This window comes from Equus caballus, chromosome 11 (genome assembly GCF_041296265.1).
Source record: "Equus caballus isolate H_3958 breed thoroughbred chromosome 11, TB-T2T, whole genome shotgun sequence".
NCBI lineage: Eukaryota > Metazoa > Chordata > Mammalia > Perissodactyla > Equidae > Equus > Equus caballus.
Window position 1 is genome coordinate 34871541 of NC_091694.1, and position 17127 is coordinate 34888667.

At 48.1% G+C, this 17127-nt stretch overlaps 1 protein-coding gene and 2 long non-coding RNA genes across 24 annotated transcripts in view; 2 read left to right on the forward strand and 1 right to left on the reverse strand.

Moving 5' to 3' along the window:
- LOC138916272 (uncharacterized) overlaps nt 1-17127 on the forward strand; it is a 67067-nt gene that overhangs the window by 20074 nt on the left and 29866 nt on the right. The window lies entirely within an intron of this gene.
- BCAS3 (BCAS3 microtubule associated cell migration factor) overlaps nt 1-17127 on the reverse strand; it is a 576498-nt gene that overhangs the window by 12496 nt on the left and 546875 nt on the right. For 15 of the 22 annotated variants that reach the window (XM_023652945.2, XM_070227540.1, XM_070227536.1 and 12 more), the window contains 2 exons: nt 10640-10807; nt 596-661 (listed from right to left, as the gene is read on the reverse strand). In XM_023652945.2, the coding sequence (XP_023508713.1) occupies nt 596-661; nt 10640-10807 (234 nt within the window). The remainder of the gene's footprint in view (nt 1-595; nt 662-10639; nt 10808-17127) is intronic. The other 7 variants (XM_023652948.2, XM_070227541.1, XM_070227539.1 and 4 more) reach the window with 1 other exon arrangement.
- Nucleotides 15603-16100, forward strand: LOC138916271 (uncharacterized). Its single transcript, XR_011423295.1, has 2 exons — nt 15603-15676; nt 15988-16100. It is a non-coding gene; the product is annotated as an uncharacterized lncRNA (long non-coding RNA).

Sequence of the window (17127 nt, forward strand, 5' to 3'; positions counted from 1 at the left end):
CCCTCCTGAGGGTAGGAAGGGGTTAACCAAATGTTTATCACAAGGCTGGCTTCAGAGTTGAAAGTAATGTGATCAGTAATGAATTTTGTGTTACATTAGGTTGTATAAATGGACAGACAAGCGCAGACAACAAGTGGCCAGGAGTCGGGGCTAATCTAATGATGTAAAAATAGAGACAGCACCAATTATACTAGGGGCCAGCTCCAGGCTCCTGCAGGGACTGCAAATGAATAGGTACAAATCAAATTACTCACTAATAGACGCACTACAAGAGGGGCAGTCAATGGTAAATGCATTAGAGCCTAGTGACCTCTCTGCTCTGCACAGCAGAATCCGAAAATTTGACTTCCATCTTAAAAGTGGGGGGCAGGGAGGGAGGTTCTCAAAGAAACTCTTGTTGGGTGAAGAACAGCAACTACTCCCCGTCCCAAACCAGTCCGTTGCCAGAAGGTACCTCCTGCCTAAGATGACCTCTTGCCGTCACTCCAATGCCTACTTAAGCCTGAGCACCAGACAGAAGGGGGAAACCTCCTGAGGGACAAAAAGAGCAGTGGGACAAAGCCTTGCAGGAAGGCCAAGACAGGACGTTACATACCAACACACTTCACAGCCACGTGTCTCTCAGGGGTGATGGTGTTTACTGCTACGTCAAGGGCTGTGTCTGTATTGAAAATAAAATATTTCTTTAAAGAGGATCACAAGATGGACCTTTAAGAGAGCAGCAAGAACTGAGATCAAAGGTCGTAGATATCAAAATCTGGTTTGACCAGTGAGAGCTTTGCAGGGGGTGTTCATGGTCTGCTCCAAGGCACAGCACATCTAGGCTTTTACATATTTCTCACTAGCCTAAACTGGTATCATCCTTTCCTCTTTTCCTCCTCCCCAGTCCTGCCTACTAAAGTGCCTACATTCCTGCCTGCCATGCGGGCTTGGGAGCAGAGAAGGATGTGGAGGTAAAGGCAGCATGTTGGGTAGCCCCTCAGGTTTTCTTTCTCCTCTTGGGTTCTATGGATGTAGAAACAGGCCTGGAGTTCAAAGCTTCTTGGCAGTGTGGCTGGGCTGTTTAGAGAAGGATCATGGAGCCGTGCTCAAATGCATGAACTGGATGCTCATATTCAGCTCTCAGTGGCTTGGAGATGAATAAAGTATGAAACCAAAGAATCTCCAAGGCTTCCAAGGACCCAGCCCATGCTCAGATGGAGGTGGGACCCTGGTCGACTTAGCCCACAACCCCCCAACCCACCCCAAAGGCCAGCACCAGTCACGCACATCGAAGTGGAGATGGCACGCAGTTCCTGGCCAACTGGAGCCTGGAGATGATGGGAACATGCCAGTAAAATGAGCACGGGGGGCACAGAATGGAAAAAGTCATCCTAAACAAATGAAGCAACTGGATGTTGATTCTCCCCAAACTCAATTAAGCACGCAGAGGGGTGGAATTGCAAGCAATCGAGCTACACTAAATAAAACATATGTGGGGGGAAAATCGGGGGAGGTCTGTGAAGCCTGGTGCTGGGGGATTCTGCCAGCAAATTAAAAAATGTCTTATGCAGTGGGCCTGCAGGTCCCTGAGGGCAGGGGTGGGGTGCAAAGAGAAACGGGCAGGAAGAAATCACCAAATGTCAGTTTAGATAGCTGATTCTGGTATGAGTACTTGGAAATGCCCCCTTCTGTTAAATTCAATCAGATCGGCATGGTTAGGCCTTCTTGGTACAGTGAGGCTGGGGATTCCTAAAGGGTCAGAGGGTCATTTCCAACTTTCCTTTTCTGTGTGTATGTGTGTCTTTTCTCTGTTACCAGCCATCAAACCTAGGGAGTGGTCCACTTAGACCATCTTCTGAGGAGGCAGAGGGGCAGGGGCAGAAAGAAAAGATAGGTATTTAACCATCCATGACTGTGTTCAACTTTGTTCAGATCTCACACCTCACAGAAAGGTCAATGGTTAAAGGTGAATTTTCTGGCAGAAGAGGAAGAACAGAGAGAAATCCTCCCTTTTGTTAACCATTTACCTATGTTAGTATGTCCAGAGGAGGGCCTTTTCGGGGCAGGGGGGCGGCGAGCAGTTGCCCTTCCCCACCCTTGTGTCCAAGCCAGTACGTTTTCCATAGGAATTCCTGCTTCTATGTTGGGGCAACACCTGGAAAGGGGACTCTGAAGGTTCACCAGTGAGGTCACCCTGGCACCTCCTCCTTGTTGATAGGAATCAGTGTGCTTTGGTTCAAGAATTCAAAGCAGACTTTGGGCAATTGAGCAAAGTGCAGAGGAACTTCTCAGCCCTAAACTTCCATTACAACTCTGCCTCTGCCTTGGGCTTCCAGCAGCCTTAAGAGAGATGGGGTGGGGGAGAGAATGGGGGAGGGAAGGGGAGGAGGAGAGAAAGAGTGGGGAGGGGGAAGGGGAGGGAGAGGAAGAATAAGGGAGGGAAGGAGGGAGAGAGAGAAACTATCTCCCTAGAATCAGATTTGAGAACTGGCCAGAAACTAACAAGTGTGTCTTTTAAACACAATAATTTTTCCCATTGCTCTGGCTGGCTTTCATTTACCTCTCAGGAGCCACAAAAACCCATCCAGTCATTCAACAAACATTAACTGGGGCTCAGTTTGGCTCTCGTCCCAGTGCTAGATGCTGGGCAGGGAGAAGGGGTGGTTAGAGGTAACGAAGATGAATCAGACTCAGTCCAAGGAACTGGAATTGGGTTAAGACACGCAGTATGGGCAGTATGGCTGAGGGAGGAGCTGAAGGGACCACCAGAGCTGAGCCTTCCCCCAGTGGCATGTAGAAGGGAAGTGGCTATTGCTGGTTAATGGCAAAAGCAACATATGCTACTTGTCCAGGGCCCAGGGTCCAGTGAGTAGATGGGGCAGAAGTTCAGAGAGAGAGAAAGGATGTTTGGCTACAGGAAGAGATAACTTCACAGAGAAGGCAAGGTTTGAGCTTGGTCTAAAAAAGTGACTGGGCAGACACGGAGGGCAGCGGGCACTTTAACAGAGCCAGGTGAGTAGGGCAGGGCATGTGCTGGGGATGATGGGGTCACTTTGACAGGTGAGTATATTTGCATGAAGGTGTTGGCGGTGGTGAAAAATGACTATGGGGCTATTGTGGAAGGGGAAGCGGGAGATCACCTTGGAAGGGAAGGTGAGGAAGGCCTGTAAGAGACTTGAAATATCAAAGCAAGGAGCTCGGGCTGTAATGCGTGGGTCCTGGACACTTCGTGAGAGGAAAATATGACGACAGAGCGGGCCCTGAAAGGGGGAGCCCTCTCCGCCTCCCCCTCTTGTTGTGAATAAAGGGAGTAACTGAAATACTCTTCTGACCAGGTGAGACTGACAGGATCTTAGGAACTGGAAACTCTTCCTAGATATCTCATTTTAATCCCACATCTTTTAGTTATGATCTTCTTTAAAATCTTTCCTTTTTTCTCCTTTGTAAACTGGAGAGAGGAATATCCATCTGGAGGTGCTATGATGGTTAGAGGACTTTTCTGTGGCTTGCACAGAGTCTGAAGCAGAGATGCCGATGGTAGGCAGTGGCCATTATTATTGTTGAGAAGAGTCAATGAGATGACACAGTGCTCAGCACAGCAGTACAGTGGCCAAGACACAATAGGTGCAGTAGGCAAACGTTTACTGCATTTCTCGTCCCCTCTCCCATGATGTTAAAGAAGAAATTGAACCGAGAATGGGAAAGGAACCTGCCCAAGGCATAGGCTTCCCCCATTTCTTGATGAGGACTTCCAAATACCGCCAAAAAGAAAAAATAAACATTCTTCCCAGTGGCAGTAGCTAGGTGCTGGGAACTAAAGGGACTCTCAGATTTGACCTTTCCTACCAGTGGAAAGAAGCTAGGAACAGGCAATCTGACACTGAGCTGAGACTCAAATAGCAACATCAACAATGCTACCCCTGCTGCAGCCACCAACTGCCCCCCGGTCTCACCAGCAGCAGCTGCTCCCTTCCATCCTGAGCAGGGGTGCTTTTGGCCTGCCGATGGCACTGGACTCTGTCTCTGGGTGCTCCTGTGCCTTTGGGGGCTTACTGTCTTCTCCCCACCCTCAGCAATTATGGCATCTGTTACTGGAGAGTTAGAAGTTTAGTCTTTACATCCTGTAAAGGCCATGGCCTGTGGGAAGGGGACCAATCTGGACTTCTGCTTGGTGCTGCTCAGTTAGGTGGGCCCCGCTGGGCAGCTGGGGTAGAAGCTAGAGAGGAACTGACCCACAGTTCAGCACTGTTGCCTCTTCTCAGGCTTGAATCTCTTTGAAAGTAGGAACTATGTCTTACTTCTTCTCCTCCACAGTGCCCAGCCTAGTGCAGAGACACCAGATGTCTCTATAGAGAGCCTGCCTGCCTGCTGCAACCATGGAGAGAATGCACAGGCCCACTGAGGAGGTCATCGAGAGAAGGCACTGGAAGCATTTTGTAAAGGCATGGTAGAAGGTGGAAAATTCTAGGGCCCGGCTAGGTAAAGCAGAGGAAAGGACCTAAGTGACTGGCTAAGTTGCTTGAATGACAGTGTTTGCCTGAGAGTAGGAATGGCTAAAAGATAAGAGAATTAATTTACTGCCCTGATGCCTGCAATTATTGTCACCTGATGATGTGGCACCTTGAGATGGGAGGGGGCTGATATGGCCCCTAATGGAAATGCAGCCTTAGTAAGAAAATGTTCCCAGCCCTCAGCAGTGGGGCAAGCAGGAGTCCCAAGCCCCACTGGAAGAGTTAATCCTAGAGGTGGGTTAGAGGATCCAAGACAGTCGGTGATTTGTTTTAGGGTACACATCTGGTCAGTTCCAGTAACAATAGCTAACATATATTGAGAGCTTAATTTCTACAGTCCTGAAATGAAAGATGTTATTAGCACACACATACAAAGATACTACTTTTAGTCCATCTTTTGCAAAACATCAGCAATCATTAGATATTTGTTAATTAACTTATTGAAACCCTCCTGTGACCACATAAAAACTGTGTATACTGTTCAAAATGTGCTTTTCATGTTAAGAAGGCAAAAAGGCACAGCATTTTCAATAAGTAAAAGTAGTTTCTGATAGGGGCCAGCCTTGTGGCCTAGTGGTTAAGTTTGGAGTGCTCTGCTTCATGGCCTGGGTTCAGTTCCCAGGCACAGACGTACACCACTTGTTGGCTGCCATGCTGTGGCAGTGACCCACATACAAAATAGAGGAAGACTGGCACGGATGTTAGCTCAGGGTGAAGCTTCCTCAGCAAAAAGAAAAAAGTAGTTTCTGACAGAAATCTTTGGAAGAGCTTTAGTTGAAAATAACCGCACAGGCTTTTCTGCTGAGTAATTAATATACATACAGGAAAACTCAGAGGATTTAGCAGAATAAACTAGAACACTGGCTTCTAAACTGTAGATCACAGTTCACTGATGTCTTGTGAGATCAATTTAGTGGCTCATGTTCGCATTTTAAAAAAAGAAATAAAATAGAAAGTACTAGAATGCACTGCCTATAATACTGTTGTGTGAAAGTTTTGTATATTTGGGTAAGGAAGCAAATGGATTTCTGACAAGAAGGTAAGAGGCGAAGATCGAGCCCACAGTGTGATCCCCAAGAGTAACTGCTTCTGGACTAGAACAGAGTCTGTTAAAGAGACGGTAGACAGAAAAAGATGAAGCCTCTTTCCTACCTTTAGTGCTATGACTGTAAAGGACAATGAAACAGTGTTCCCAGGACTGCAGGAAGCCACAGTCATGGGGAAGAGACAGTCCCTCTTGACCTTGAGAGCTGACCTAGTGAGCTCTCAGGAGTCAACAGCAGCAAAAGGAGGCTGCCCGCCACAGAGCCGTGTCAAGAACATTTTAAACAGCCGATCAAGGCCTGTGAATCAGGCCTGGGGGCTTTCGCTATTAGATGTGGGAGCAGGCAAAAAAGAAAGACAAGATTTAGCTAAAGATGGAAAGAGTTAAAGTCTAAAGAGAAAATGCACTTAATATGTATCCAGGTGTTTATTAAAGTGTTGTGTTTTTTTTTTGTATTAGGTTATAGCTTTACCTAGACACAAAACAACCGGAATAAGTAAATGCTTTGCTTCTTTTAAAAATTCTATTTTTCTAGAAAAGGCAATATTGAAAGGAATGTCTGCTAAGCAGGAATTAGACGAGTTATTTTGAGGGGGGTGACAGAGAGAGGAGGGGGCTGTGGGAGATGGCATTCCAGGCAGAAGGAGAAGTATGTGCAGAGGCCTGGCAGGCAGAGAAAGCACGTGTGCTCGGGGACCCTCCGGGGAGCTCGGCTTGGCTAGAGCTTGCACAGAGCAGCCGGAGAGGAGTCTGGAGAGAGGGCAGCGGCTGGTCATGAAGGGCTTTGTACACAGTGAGGTGGGGTGAACCCAGGAGAAGGACAGGGTTGAGGAGAGAGAAGAGTTCAGTTTCTGGACACGTGGAAATGTCAGTAGGTGATGGGATAAGTGGTTCTGGAGATCAAGAGAGAAAGCGAATGTGGAAATTATTTGGAAATAGTTCATGGATAGTAATTGAGGCCACAGAAGCCAGAGGAGATTGCCCTGTACTGACTGAGGGAGAAGCCAAAGGGCCAAGATAGGGCCTTGAGAAATACACTTAAGGCTGATAGAGAAGGAAAACCCGGAAAAGGGATTGAGAAGTAGCTAGAGGCAGAAGAAAAACCAGGAGAGTGTGGTGAAACAGGCGCCACAGGGGGAGCACTTCAAGATGGCAGGGTGTGGGTCACGGGGCCAGCGTTGAGGTAAATGCCCAGTGGCGACTTTGGAAGAGCAGTTGTTGTGGTTGGGCAGGCTGCGGGCAGCGACTGCTCCTCCTCTGCGACAGGAGGAGAGCAGAGGGTTGCTGCAGGGACATTTAGGGTCTAGGTGCATGAAGGCAAGAGATTTCCGGAATGACAGCCACCATTTTCTCTCTGAGCCAGAGAGACAAGACGATGGGTAAGAGATTTAAGGAGAATGGGGCAGTTTGAAATAGTATCCATGAAGAAAGAAGGAGACTGATTTCAAGATGATGGACTGAGCACATGCACCATACTAAATACAGAGCATGCTAATTCATCCTAAATACACAGCAAAAATAGGGGGAAACACCTAAAATAAAATATAAACTCTTAGAGGACTGTAGATCCTGGAATCACTAAGAGAATGAAGACAGGCCAGAAAGCCACAGCAGCAAGCAGGGCCTGCTAACATTTAGGTGGAATGTAGAATTCATTCACTCAGTAGATAGTTACTGTGTGCCTACCATGTGCCAGACACCATTCTAGGCACTGGCTTCTACGAAAAGATGAGTGCAAACTGAGAAGAGGAGGAGGGAGCCCCAGGAAAATACACCGGGACTGCCAGGGCTCACTGGAGAGTGGAGTCCATAAAGCTATAGAGGCACAAATCTGAACAATTGGTGATTTTTCTTCAGCAACCTAAGTGCAAGAGCAGAATTGGACTGACGTCCACTTGGAGTTTTGCTGAATGGGGACAATGGAGGGGTAACGGGGCAGGGGCGTGATGATTATTAGCAAGAAAGCGATTCAGCCAGTTGTTTTAGAGCTGGACTTGCAAATCACACATGTGATCTAACTGGACTCATGGGTCAGCAGCTCTCATGGAGGACAGAACTAACACCTGCCTCATGGGTTAACTGGGTTTTCAAACAGCTTCTCAAATGTGCATAGAGATCCTGTTCAAATGCAGATGCTGCCTCGGCAGGGCTGGGCGCGGCCTGAGATCCTGCCTCTCTAATCAGCTCCCAGGTATGGATGGTGCTGCTGGTTCCCAGACCACTCTTTGAATAGCAATGTTTTAAAAGGTTTTGCTTTACTTGGGAGGAGAGCTGATTTGCCCCATGGTACAGTTTACCAGTGGGGTGCTGGAGCTCTCTGACTGTTGCATTTTCAGGAATTCTGCTAGCCCACTGACATCATGTTGATAGCTTGAAATTGTCCATAATGGGAGTTTTTATACTACAGAAATGTCCACATGCTACAAATGAGGGCTTCCCTTTGGAGAGCTGGTTGTTGAACCTTTTACCAGCACATCACTAGCTAAACCTGTATAATAGTGAGGCATGCCATATAATGGGCTCCAGGTTCAGGAGTCATGAGCGCGTGTTCCAGTCATATCTTGATAAAAAGGCCATCGGGCCCAGCTGCTATACTAAACCAAGGGCCTGCTGGAAGGCACTACAGGAACTGATCATCTCTGGTGCCTCAGAGTACCTCACAGAGGCAAACACTTGATGTCACCCTATCTGTATGTCCTATGAGCCACCTAGAGAAGCAGGGTTGTGGGAAGAAAGAGAGGGGACTGAGAGGCTGCTATGGGCAAAGGGTGACTTGCTGGAAACTCTCATCCACGTCACCCTGTGTTCCCCTGGCTATCTCTGGGCAGCAGGCTGACTCTGGCCTGGGTGTGCTCAGCTGCCCTTTCAAGGTCCTGGGCTGCATCATCAGGCTGATACTTTATCTGGAGTTGTAAAATGTGAAAAGTGATTCTCAACAATGGCAGAAGGACACCAGTTAACTTCCATAATGGCTGCTTTATTTATTGGCCTTGCAAATTGAGACAGTGTTTTTAAAAAACAAAATATACATTCAATATGGTCAAAGAAAACCAAATGAATCCCTTTTGGTGACAGTTTGGAGAGGAAAATGAAATCCCTTTGCTCAAAAAGGGTGTCTCCTATTTTGTGACCTGTAGGTCATGCGGTTTTAATTTCCTCTCTCATTTTTTTTTTTTAATTTTATGAATCTGCTTAAGGCCACAAAGACTCCTGAATCCCTCAGCTGTCTGGCAGATGAATCACTGCCAGTTCCGCTCAGGTGACTGTGCCAGGCTGGAGTTTCCCAACTCTGACTGAATCCACCTTCAGATCCGCTTGCTGGGTGACGCTGAGGTGCTCTGGAGGCTGCTGAGGAGAGCTGACCCAGAGCTGCTCCAGCCCCTGAAAGGCCGGCTCCTGGGGAGTGAGTCTGGTGACCCGAGGCCTGGGTCTATGCAAGCTGGGGCTGGCCAGGGGCCCCACAGATGCAGGACAAAAGCTGTGCCACGAGTGAGGTTCAGAAAGGGAAGCTTTCAGCCTGCTTCCAAGGAAAATGGGGCTAGAGCCCCAGTAAAAGCCAGAGCTGCTCCTCATCTCCAGACCCAGGTGGGAGAACAATGGCATGGCGACCTGCCAGCCATGAGTTGGAGGGCTTTATGATGGGGTGGAGTGGTGGTGTGCACATGTCTGTGCATGTGTGTGCACGGGGGAGTGGGACATGGCTTGTAGCTTCCAAAGTCTGCATCTCCTTTCTTTCCAGGGAGAAAGGGGTGTGGAAGGGGCTGGTCCTCAGGGATGACTGTCTTCTATGGCCTGATAAGACACTTATCTATTTCTAGCCAAACTCCTTTTCTCCCTCTCTTGCATCTATTCTGTCCATTTCCTAATTATTACACAAGCACTAAGGGCAGGCAGAAAGCTAGTGCTGTGGAGACAGACATGAGCACGATAAGTCTCTATCCTCTTAGTGTAGGAACAGAAGGACTGAATGGGCTGGGGAAGAAGAGAGGGAAAAACTTAACTGCCAAACCCAAATATCTAAAAGACCTGGAGGATCGGCAGGGAAGTGAGACTGTGTGATAACGTCAGGCATTTCAAGCCCTGCCAGTAATGCTTTGACGCTCCAAATCTTGCTGCCCCTGATTCCTGCCCCAGAGTTGTAAGTTTCCCCTCGCTAGGCCCCTCTTTCCAGGTAGGCATGTGGAGCAGGGATGGAGCAGTTCCCAGGAAAGAATGGTCTCAAGAGGACTCCGGCAAACGAGAGCGAGAAGGCCTGCAGCCAGGATCTGCTTGACCCCATACAAAGTTCCCGTTGACCTCAGCAAGCTGGGAAGAGGCTTGCTGGGGCAGTGTTTCTCAGGCATAAAAGCTGGGCGAGAGCAGTCACTAACAGCACAGATATCTAGAATGAAGAGGTGATTTGGGAAAAAGGAGAAGGAGGCTATTGCAACGGTGTGGAGATGGAAGGACTGTGGTCTTTCCCAAGAGCATGTGTGTGTGTGCATGTGTGTGTGTGCATGTATGTGTACACTGCTTGCCGGGGTAGGGCTCGCCCACCACCTAAGGATTTCTCTGACTGCTCCACGGAAGTAAGGAGCCGCTCCTGGCCCCAGTTGCTGGGCCCTCTCAGAGGCAATAGATCAAGGGCAAAAGGCAGCATAAGTAAAAGAGGTCTGGGGGGTTCAAACCAGTCCTGCCCGCTTCATGCATGCTCCTTCCCAGGCTGGCAGGTCCCCCGATACTTGGCAATCTATAAAGCCTCAAGTGTGACAGAAGGTGTGCGGCCTTAGCACTCAGTGCCTAAAGGCTGCTGAAAACCTTAGGGACTCCAAAGGTGTCCCTTCCTCTGGAGAAGGTGTCCTTCTACGAGCCACTTACACGATTGTGTTTACCATAGCATTTTTGTATGCATTATTCCATGTAGGAGAGGTCAGTTCCACTGGGAACTCCCCTTTACAAAGGATTTCTTAATTCCAGAGGCTTCCAAAATGTACAGCTATCAGAGTGCTAATTAAAGAAACAAACAGTTAAAACAAACATACACTCCATCCCGCTTAGAAGCTCCACACCAACAGGTGCCAGTCACAACCAAGTCAGGCTAGAAGTGTGACGCCACCTTTACCTGTTCCAGATCCCACAACGTCCCGGCTCGGTGATTCAGCCATGGCATCGGCGAGCCGCTCCCGCAGGCCCTCCTCTGTGTGCTCCATGGAGGACATGTGTCGCAGCCCAAAGCCCTCCGGCCAGCTCCCACACACCTCCAGCAGGGTCACGCTCCGGTCAAAGGTACCTGCAGAACACATGGGGCATCTGACATTGAGACGACGCTTTCAGAGGGCAGGCCGCTCTTTCTGTCCACCCACCACCTAGCCCCTCCCCACCCAGGGTCCGTTTTAGCTCTTCTACGGGATGGATGAGGAAGAGAACACCATGAGACATGTACGTGCAGGGCAGAACGAAACAGCTCACGCCACTGCATCAGAGAGGGTAGAGCTCCAGGAAATGACTTCCACGTCTTTGGACTAGTGGTTTAAACTATGTTCTGAGGAGCTACAGGGTTCCTCTGAAGGCTTCAGAAATTGCTTCCAGAACTAGATTAAGGGCAGGGAACCTCCTTCTCAGGATCAAGCAAAATATCTCTACTTTTCTCTGTTGGATACAACAGGGCTTCACCTAAAAATTCATTTAAAAAGGGGGTTACATAGGGGCTGGCCCCGTGGCAGAGTGGTTAAGTTCGCGCGCTCCACTGCAGGAGGCCCAGTGTTTCGTTAGTTCGAATCCTGGGCGCGGACATGGCACTGCTCATCAGACCACACTGAGGCAGCGTCCCACATGCCACAACTAGAAGAACCCACAACGAAGAATACACAACTATGTACCAGGGGGCTTTGGGGAGAAAAAGGAAAAAATAAAATCTTTAAAAAAAAAAAAAAAAAAAAAAAAAGGGGGTTACATAGCTTATATTCTAAAAAAAGCTTTCTAAACCACTATATCCTATAACCTATACTAAACCTCATCATTTCACATTTGAAGCTCAAAGAAGTTATGGTCCCAAGATCCAACAGCAAGTTTGTGGTAGACTTGGTTCAAGAACGCAGATCTCCGGCTGCCTCAGTCTAGAACTCATTCTGCTCCAACTGCATATAGTCTGCCAGCTGCTGAAGGACAAGTGCACAACTGGGGCACCATTTGGGGGATGCCAGCAATAGAGTCACGTGATAGCATCTTCAGCAAAGATCTTTCATTAATCTGAAGCTGCTCCCCAATTCCAAAAGTACATGGTGCTCTGCTGAATGCCAAGATTAGATTTTACATGCAAGATCACTTCAAAGTCTAAATTTAAATTATTCTACTTTGTTATACAGCAAGTCTTCTGTGAAAGCTTATTTCATCCACGCTCTCTTGGAAGGAGATTATGGTCATGCTCTGTTGCTTTAAGCACATACCATTTCCCCAGTGATTAGGTAACTGAATCCACTGCATTTATTGGGCTTGGTTCCTGCCAGGACCAGGAAGATGGGGAAAAAATGCAAATGCCAATGTTTCCCAAAGTTAAAAGTACGCGCACCACACACTCTTTATCAGGCCTTGCTGCTCCTCTTTGATCAGCCGTCAGAAACTATCTTCCCCAGGCAGTCAGGACTGGGCAGCATCAGCACACACTCTCTGCCAATGACAGGTGGTAATAGAGAGGGTGCGAGCCCCAGCCCCGGCAGGCGGCCCTGCCTCTGATAATGGCCAAAGCATTGAGGTGATAACCGTTAGTAAACACTCCGACAGCCGGTGACTCCATACATCAGCAAAGAGGGCCAGATAATCCTGAGCTCTCCGGACCAGACAAAGGCCCTTGGCCAGCCTGCTGGGATTTATATGTGTGGCCAGGGTCACTACTGGCTCCTGAATGTCATCAGCCAAGTTTGGCTTTGATTTATCTCTTGCCTAACTGTAGGGTAGATTCTTGGTGCTGGGACAATGGGCAGCATCTATAAATGCATGGCCCCAAGAAGAGGGCCATCTTGGGAGCAGGTTGCTGGGGATCAGCTTATCAGGTAGGACTCAGGAGTGGGGAACTGCCCCATACCACCTTCTCTCTCCATCAAGTAGGGTTAGGGTGTGGGTCTGGGGAACGAGGCGCTTGGCAGTGGGGGTGGGGTGCTCTGAGTGTCGGCATTCCTCCAAGGGCCTGAACTGTGCTAAATTCATGCACTGGCGGTGCCCAGCCCAGAGCCAACACTTAAACAGCATGAGCAACAACCCAAAGGTTCCCAGTCCCAAGGACATGTGGTAAGCTAAGTTTTTGATTCTATGACCCACTCACTGGGTGAGGTTAGGCAAGTCCCTCTATCTCCTTTTTCCATCTCTGAAGTGGAACTAATAACTCTTTTCCCTGTGTCAAAGGAGTGAAGAGATCAAGTGAGGTTCCTGCCAGGAGGCTGTGCTCTGCTCTAGTGCTGTCCCACTCTTAGCCGACAAGATCAAGAGCTACAGCATCACTGTTTCTCTGAAGGGTCTGTCTGGGACATCTATGCTTAGTGATTTCCAGAAGAGGGATTAACAATAAAACATGGGCACTCCTCCTCCCTGTACACTCAGGGCTGGGGCGGCAGGTTTCTTATGGATGGAGATGTCCCAGAGCCTGGGGAGGAGAAGGGAATGACCTTTCCTCTTCTCACTTCACAAGAGAGGGTGCCTGCCTCTAGGAAGGCGCTCAGTCAGTGTTTGTACCAACTGCGCCTAGAGGTCAAGGCAGGTAAGCTGATAGCAGGGCCAGAGGAGTATCAGAAACCAAATCAGGAAGAAAACAAAACACTCTAGCAAGATGTGATAGCAGGAAGGGTGCAGCTAAGAGGGTGGGCCCATGGACAGATGGTAAATGCCAGAAGAGTGTGTAATATTTTAAGGGACGAAGCAACAGTATGCAGGAGACAAGAATCATGAGCCAGTGGAGAAGGAAATAGAGCTGGACTGAAACATCAGCTCTGACACATACTACTGCATGGCTGTGGGCAAGTTCTTTACCTTTCTGAGCCTCTGATCATAAAAATGGAAAAACAATACAATCCTACAGGGCTGTTCTGAGGATTGTATTAGATAAATGTAAAAGCACCTGGCACATACTGAGTGCTCGCACACGTATGTGTTAATAATAACAAATAAGTATAACTTTACACCACTTGAAGCATCCTCATAAATTTTGACAATCACAGTGATCCTGAGAGGTAGTATAGGCACCACTCCAATGTATGGGAGAGGAGCTGGGAGCTCAGAGAGATGAAGTGGCATGCTCAAAGTCTCGAAGTGACAGATCTGGAACACAGGCTCCTAGTTCTTAGCTTAGAGCTCATTCTCTCAGCTCACACACTGCTTCCCTTCGCTGCATCTGCAGTGGAGAACTGTTAAATGGAGAAATCACCTCTATCTTTCCTAATTTGTTCTGAGAACTCCCACCACCTTCAACCAATGTCTTTTAAAAATCTTTCCCACGCCCAACCAGCCCAAGTTCCTTGCAGTATCATGGTAATGCTGATGAGTCATCTGTCTACTGGATGGCACACAGGAGAAAAAAAAATGATAGGAGATCTAATCTGTTCTCTCTCAGCATGGGAACTGCTAGGAAGTTGTAGGCAGAAGGTTAAGGATACAAAAAGTGTTCAGCAAAGGAGCAGTCGATCGTTCCTACTGTCTGAGAAGTCACAGAGAGGATACAATTAGTGGTCCTGCTTATCATGCTAGAAGGGGTCCCAGCAGAGGCTCTGCAATGCCCCCTTCCTTGTCCTTCCCTTCCGCCTCTGCCAGCGCAGACGAGGACAGCAAAGGGGCTCATGGAGTCTCCCAGTCCTGGAGTCGGAGAAGGGCTGCAGGTGTGTGCATATCAGCAGGGGCTGGGGTTAGAAGGCCAAGCCCTTGGAGGGTGAGGTCACCTCTGGGCTCTTAGGAAACTGCATATCTTGTCAGCATTGTCGGCAAAGCTATCACTCATCTGGCCAGTCCAGAGACACTCCATCAGATGGGCTGCCCCTTTGAGTCCCATTACGAGAGAAAGGTCAGTTTCAAGGGAGAGAAGATACTTAGCACAGGCTGTTTGCAAAGCACAAAATATACGTACTTAGTGACAAAGATCTCTTGTTGAAGCAATGCTCTGCTGTTTACAAAGCCCTCTCACATTATTATTTCAGTTAACTCACACATTCATCAAACATTGATTAGTGTCCACTATGATACATGTCAAGCACTGTACTGAGGCATGGGGACATAGAATGAGCCAAAAAAAACTTTTAAAAAGGCACTCATGATCCTTCATGAAACCCTGGGAAGCAGCAATTATCACCATTTGTAGATTTATATTTTACTGAAGCTGAAGGATGTGCGGTAACTTAATGTCACTGGTTCTTAGTGTAATAGTCTTCCTGTGACCCCTCCTGAGAAGCCCTTCCTCTGGGCCGCCTCCCCTCCTGCTATTCTTTGGACACCATTTTCTAAGTTTCACTTCAAGTCTCGCCTGCTCAACGACACCTTGAGTGACTACCCAAGGTACAATGAGCACTCGTCCATAAATTCTGATTGTACGGAAGGTTCTTCACCTTTTGGGGGGAAGCTGATGAAAGCTATGACCTTACCCCAAAATGTGTGTTTGCACACATAAAATTATGGAAGCAACTTCATAGCATTCATGGATGCCTCTGAAGCCCCATCCTTGGACCCTAGGTTAATTAGATCAGTCTCACAGCATTATTCCCATGCCGCCTTATAATATTCTCATGATCTGCTTTACAACCTAGTTTAGAAGCTCCTTAAGGGCATGAATTCTTCCATAGCAGAAATAGCACAGGACTTTGCACATCGTGCTTGCTCAAAATATGTTTGTGTATTGACTGATTATGACCATCTGAGAAATCTGACAGTCACTTCAGAGTCAATACCCTTTGGGTGGGGTCCCACAGCCTAAATGTAGGTCCAGGATTGGGAGGAATGAGATAGAAGTAGGCAGAAAAGGGAGCTAAAATTAAATAAGAGGAAGGAAGAAGATTGTAAGTGAGCAGAAAACAATGTCACAATATCACCCTACTGGCTTCTGTGCATTATTTAGATTTGAGATTCTGAGAACTGGAAGAACCAAAACACTCTGCCTTGGATGGCACAGAGCGCTGGTCTCATACAGGTGAGCCTCCCGCACCCTGCTTCCCAGCTTGGCATCCTGCATTACACTCTCTCCCCAGAGGAGAACTGGGTCAGGTTCTTGGGTTTCACAAACCCATTAAAGGCATGCTGTGACAGCTGGTAAGCTGGCAGCTCCTGGGGAGGAGAGGGGAACACGTGCTCTGCCTTTTGTATACCATTGTTGAGGGGCAAGGAAGCCCAGGGGGTGGAGGGGGCGTGGGGGAGGTGGGATGTTCCTCTGAGCTGATAATGTCTAATCACACCCCTGCTATTTAAGAGACTGTGGCACAGCCTCTACTTTGCATCAATTAGGTTCAGTCCAGGGTTTGGACTTCGCTGAGAGCCTGTTGATCGGATTTCCAGTCACCAGAGAGGCCAGGTACCAAGAACAAAACTTGTCATTAAATAACGCTCTTCAAGACATAGGCCCTTCTGAGTGAGAGTTTATGATAATAATGATGTCCATGATAACTATCAAATGATCCTGGGCATGACAAAAGCAACCATAGGAGAGCCTCCTTGCCTGCTCTCCAAACTGGCTCACCAAACTGAGCTTCAGACTGATGCTGTGGGCGAGCTCCTTGCTCTACACTACAGGTTGGCTCATATAAGCACAGGCTGACTTAGGTCTACTTGGTCACTGGATGTGTCCAGAGGCATACTTTCCTGTCACTTTGCACTATGTCATGACTACTAGAGATTGGTTCACTGTGGGAGGGGAGGTAGGGTGAGAAAATATGAGGACCCCATCTATCCCTCTCAACCCTTTAGGGTGATTCCCAAGATAACCATAATCCACATCGACAGACATAGTACAAAGCAAAATGGCCTAGACTCCACAATCTTTTATGACTTAGATTATCTAATGCTCACCAAACTTGTGACAGTGTACCATGTTTGTCCCATATTCACCCATTTGGCTGCGGGGTTTAGATTTGGGGATTAGGTCATTTTTGAAGGATATACTACTCCAGTTCAGAAGTGAACTGAGCAAGAGAAAGGAAAGGTAACCAGCAAAGCAAAGAAATGCCTCAGCTCATGTTGGCAAGCCAGGAGATGCTCACGGGCCAGATGTGGTGATGGCGTACACATCTGTTCTCACAGGCCCTCGGGGCCATCAGTGGGAAGAGATTATTCATTGTTCATCAGAGGCCCACGCACAGACTGCCATGTGTGGCCAACAGATCAAAGGGTCCTGAGCCAGGGCAGAGGAGTTCTACAGTAATTGAGACACCAAGAATTTCCTTGCAATTTAACATGAAGTAGTCATTTTGACAATGAGCCTACTTTCACAACTGCAATATATGATCACAACTCATACTTTAAAAGTTAGAGGGGCCGGCCCTGTGGCTGAGTGGTTAAGTTTGTGCGCTGTGCTTCAGTGGCCCAGGGTTTCGCCTGTTTGGATCTGGGCATGGATCTAGCACCACTCGTCAGGCCATGCCGAAGCGG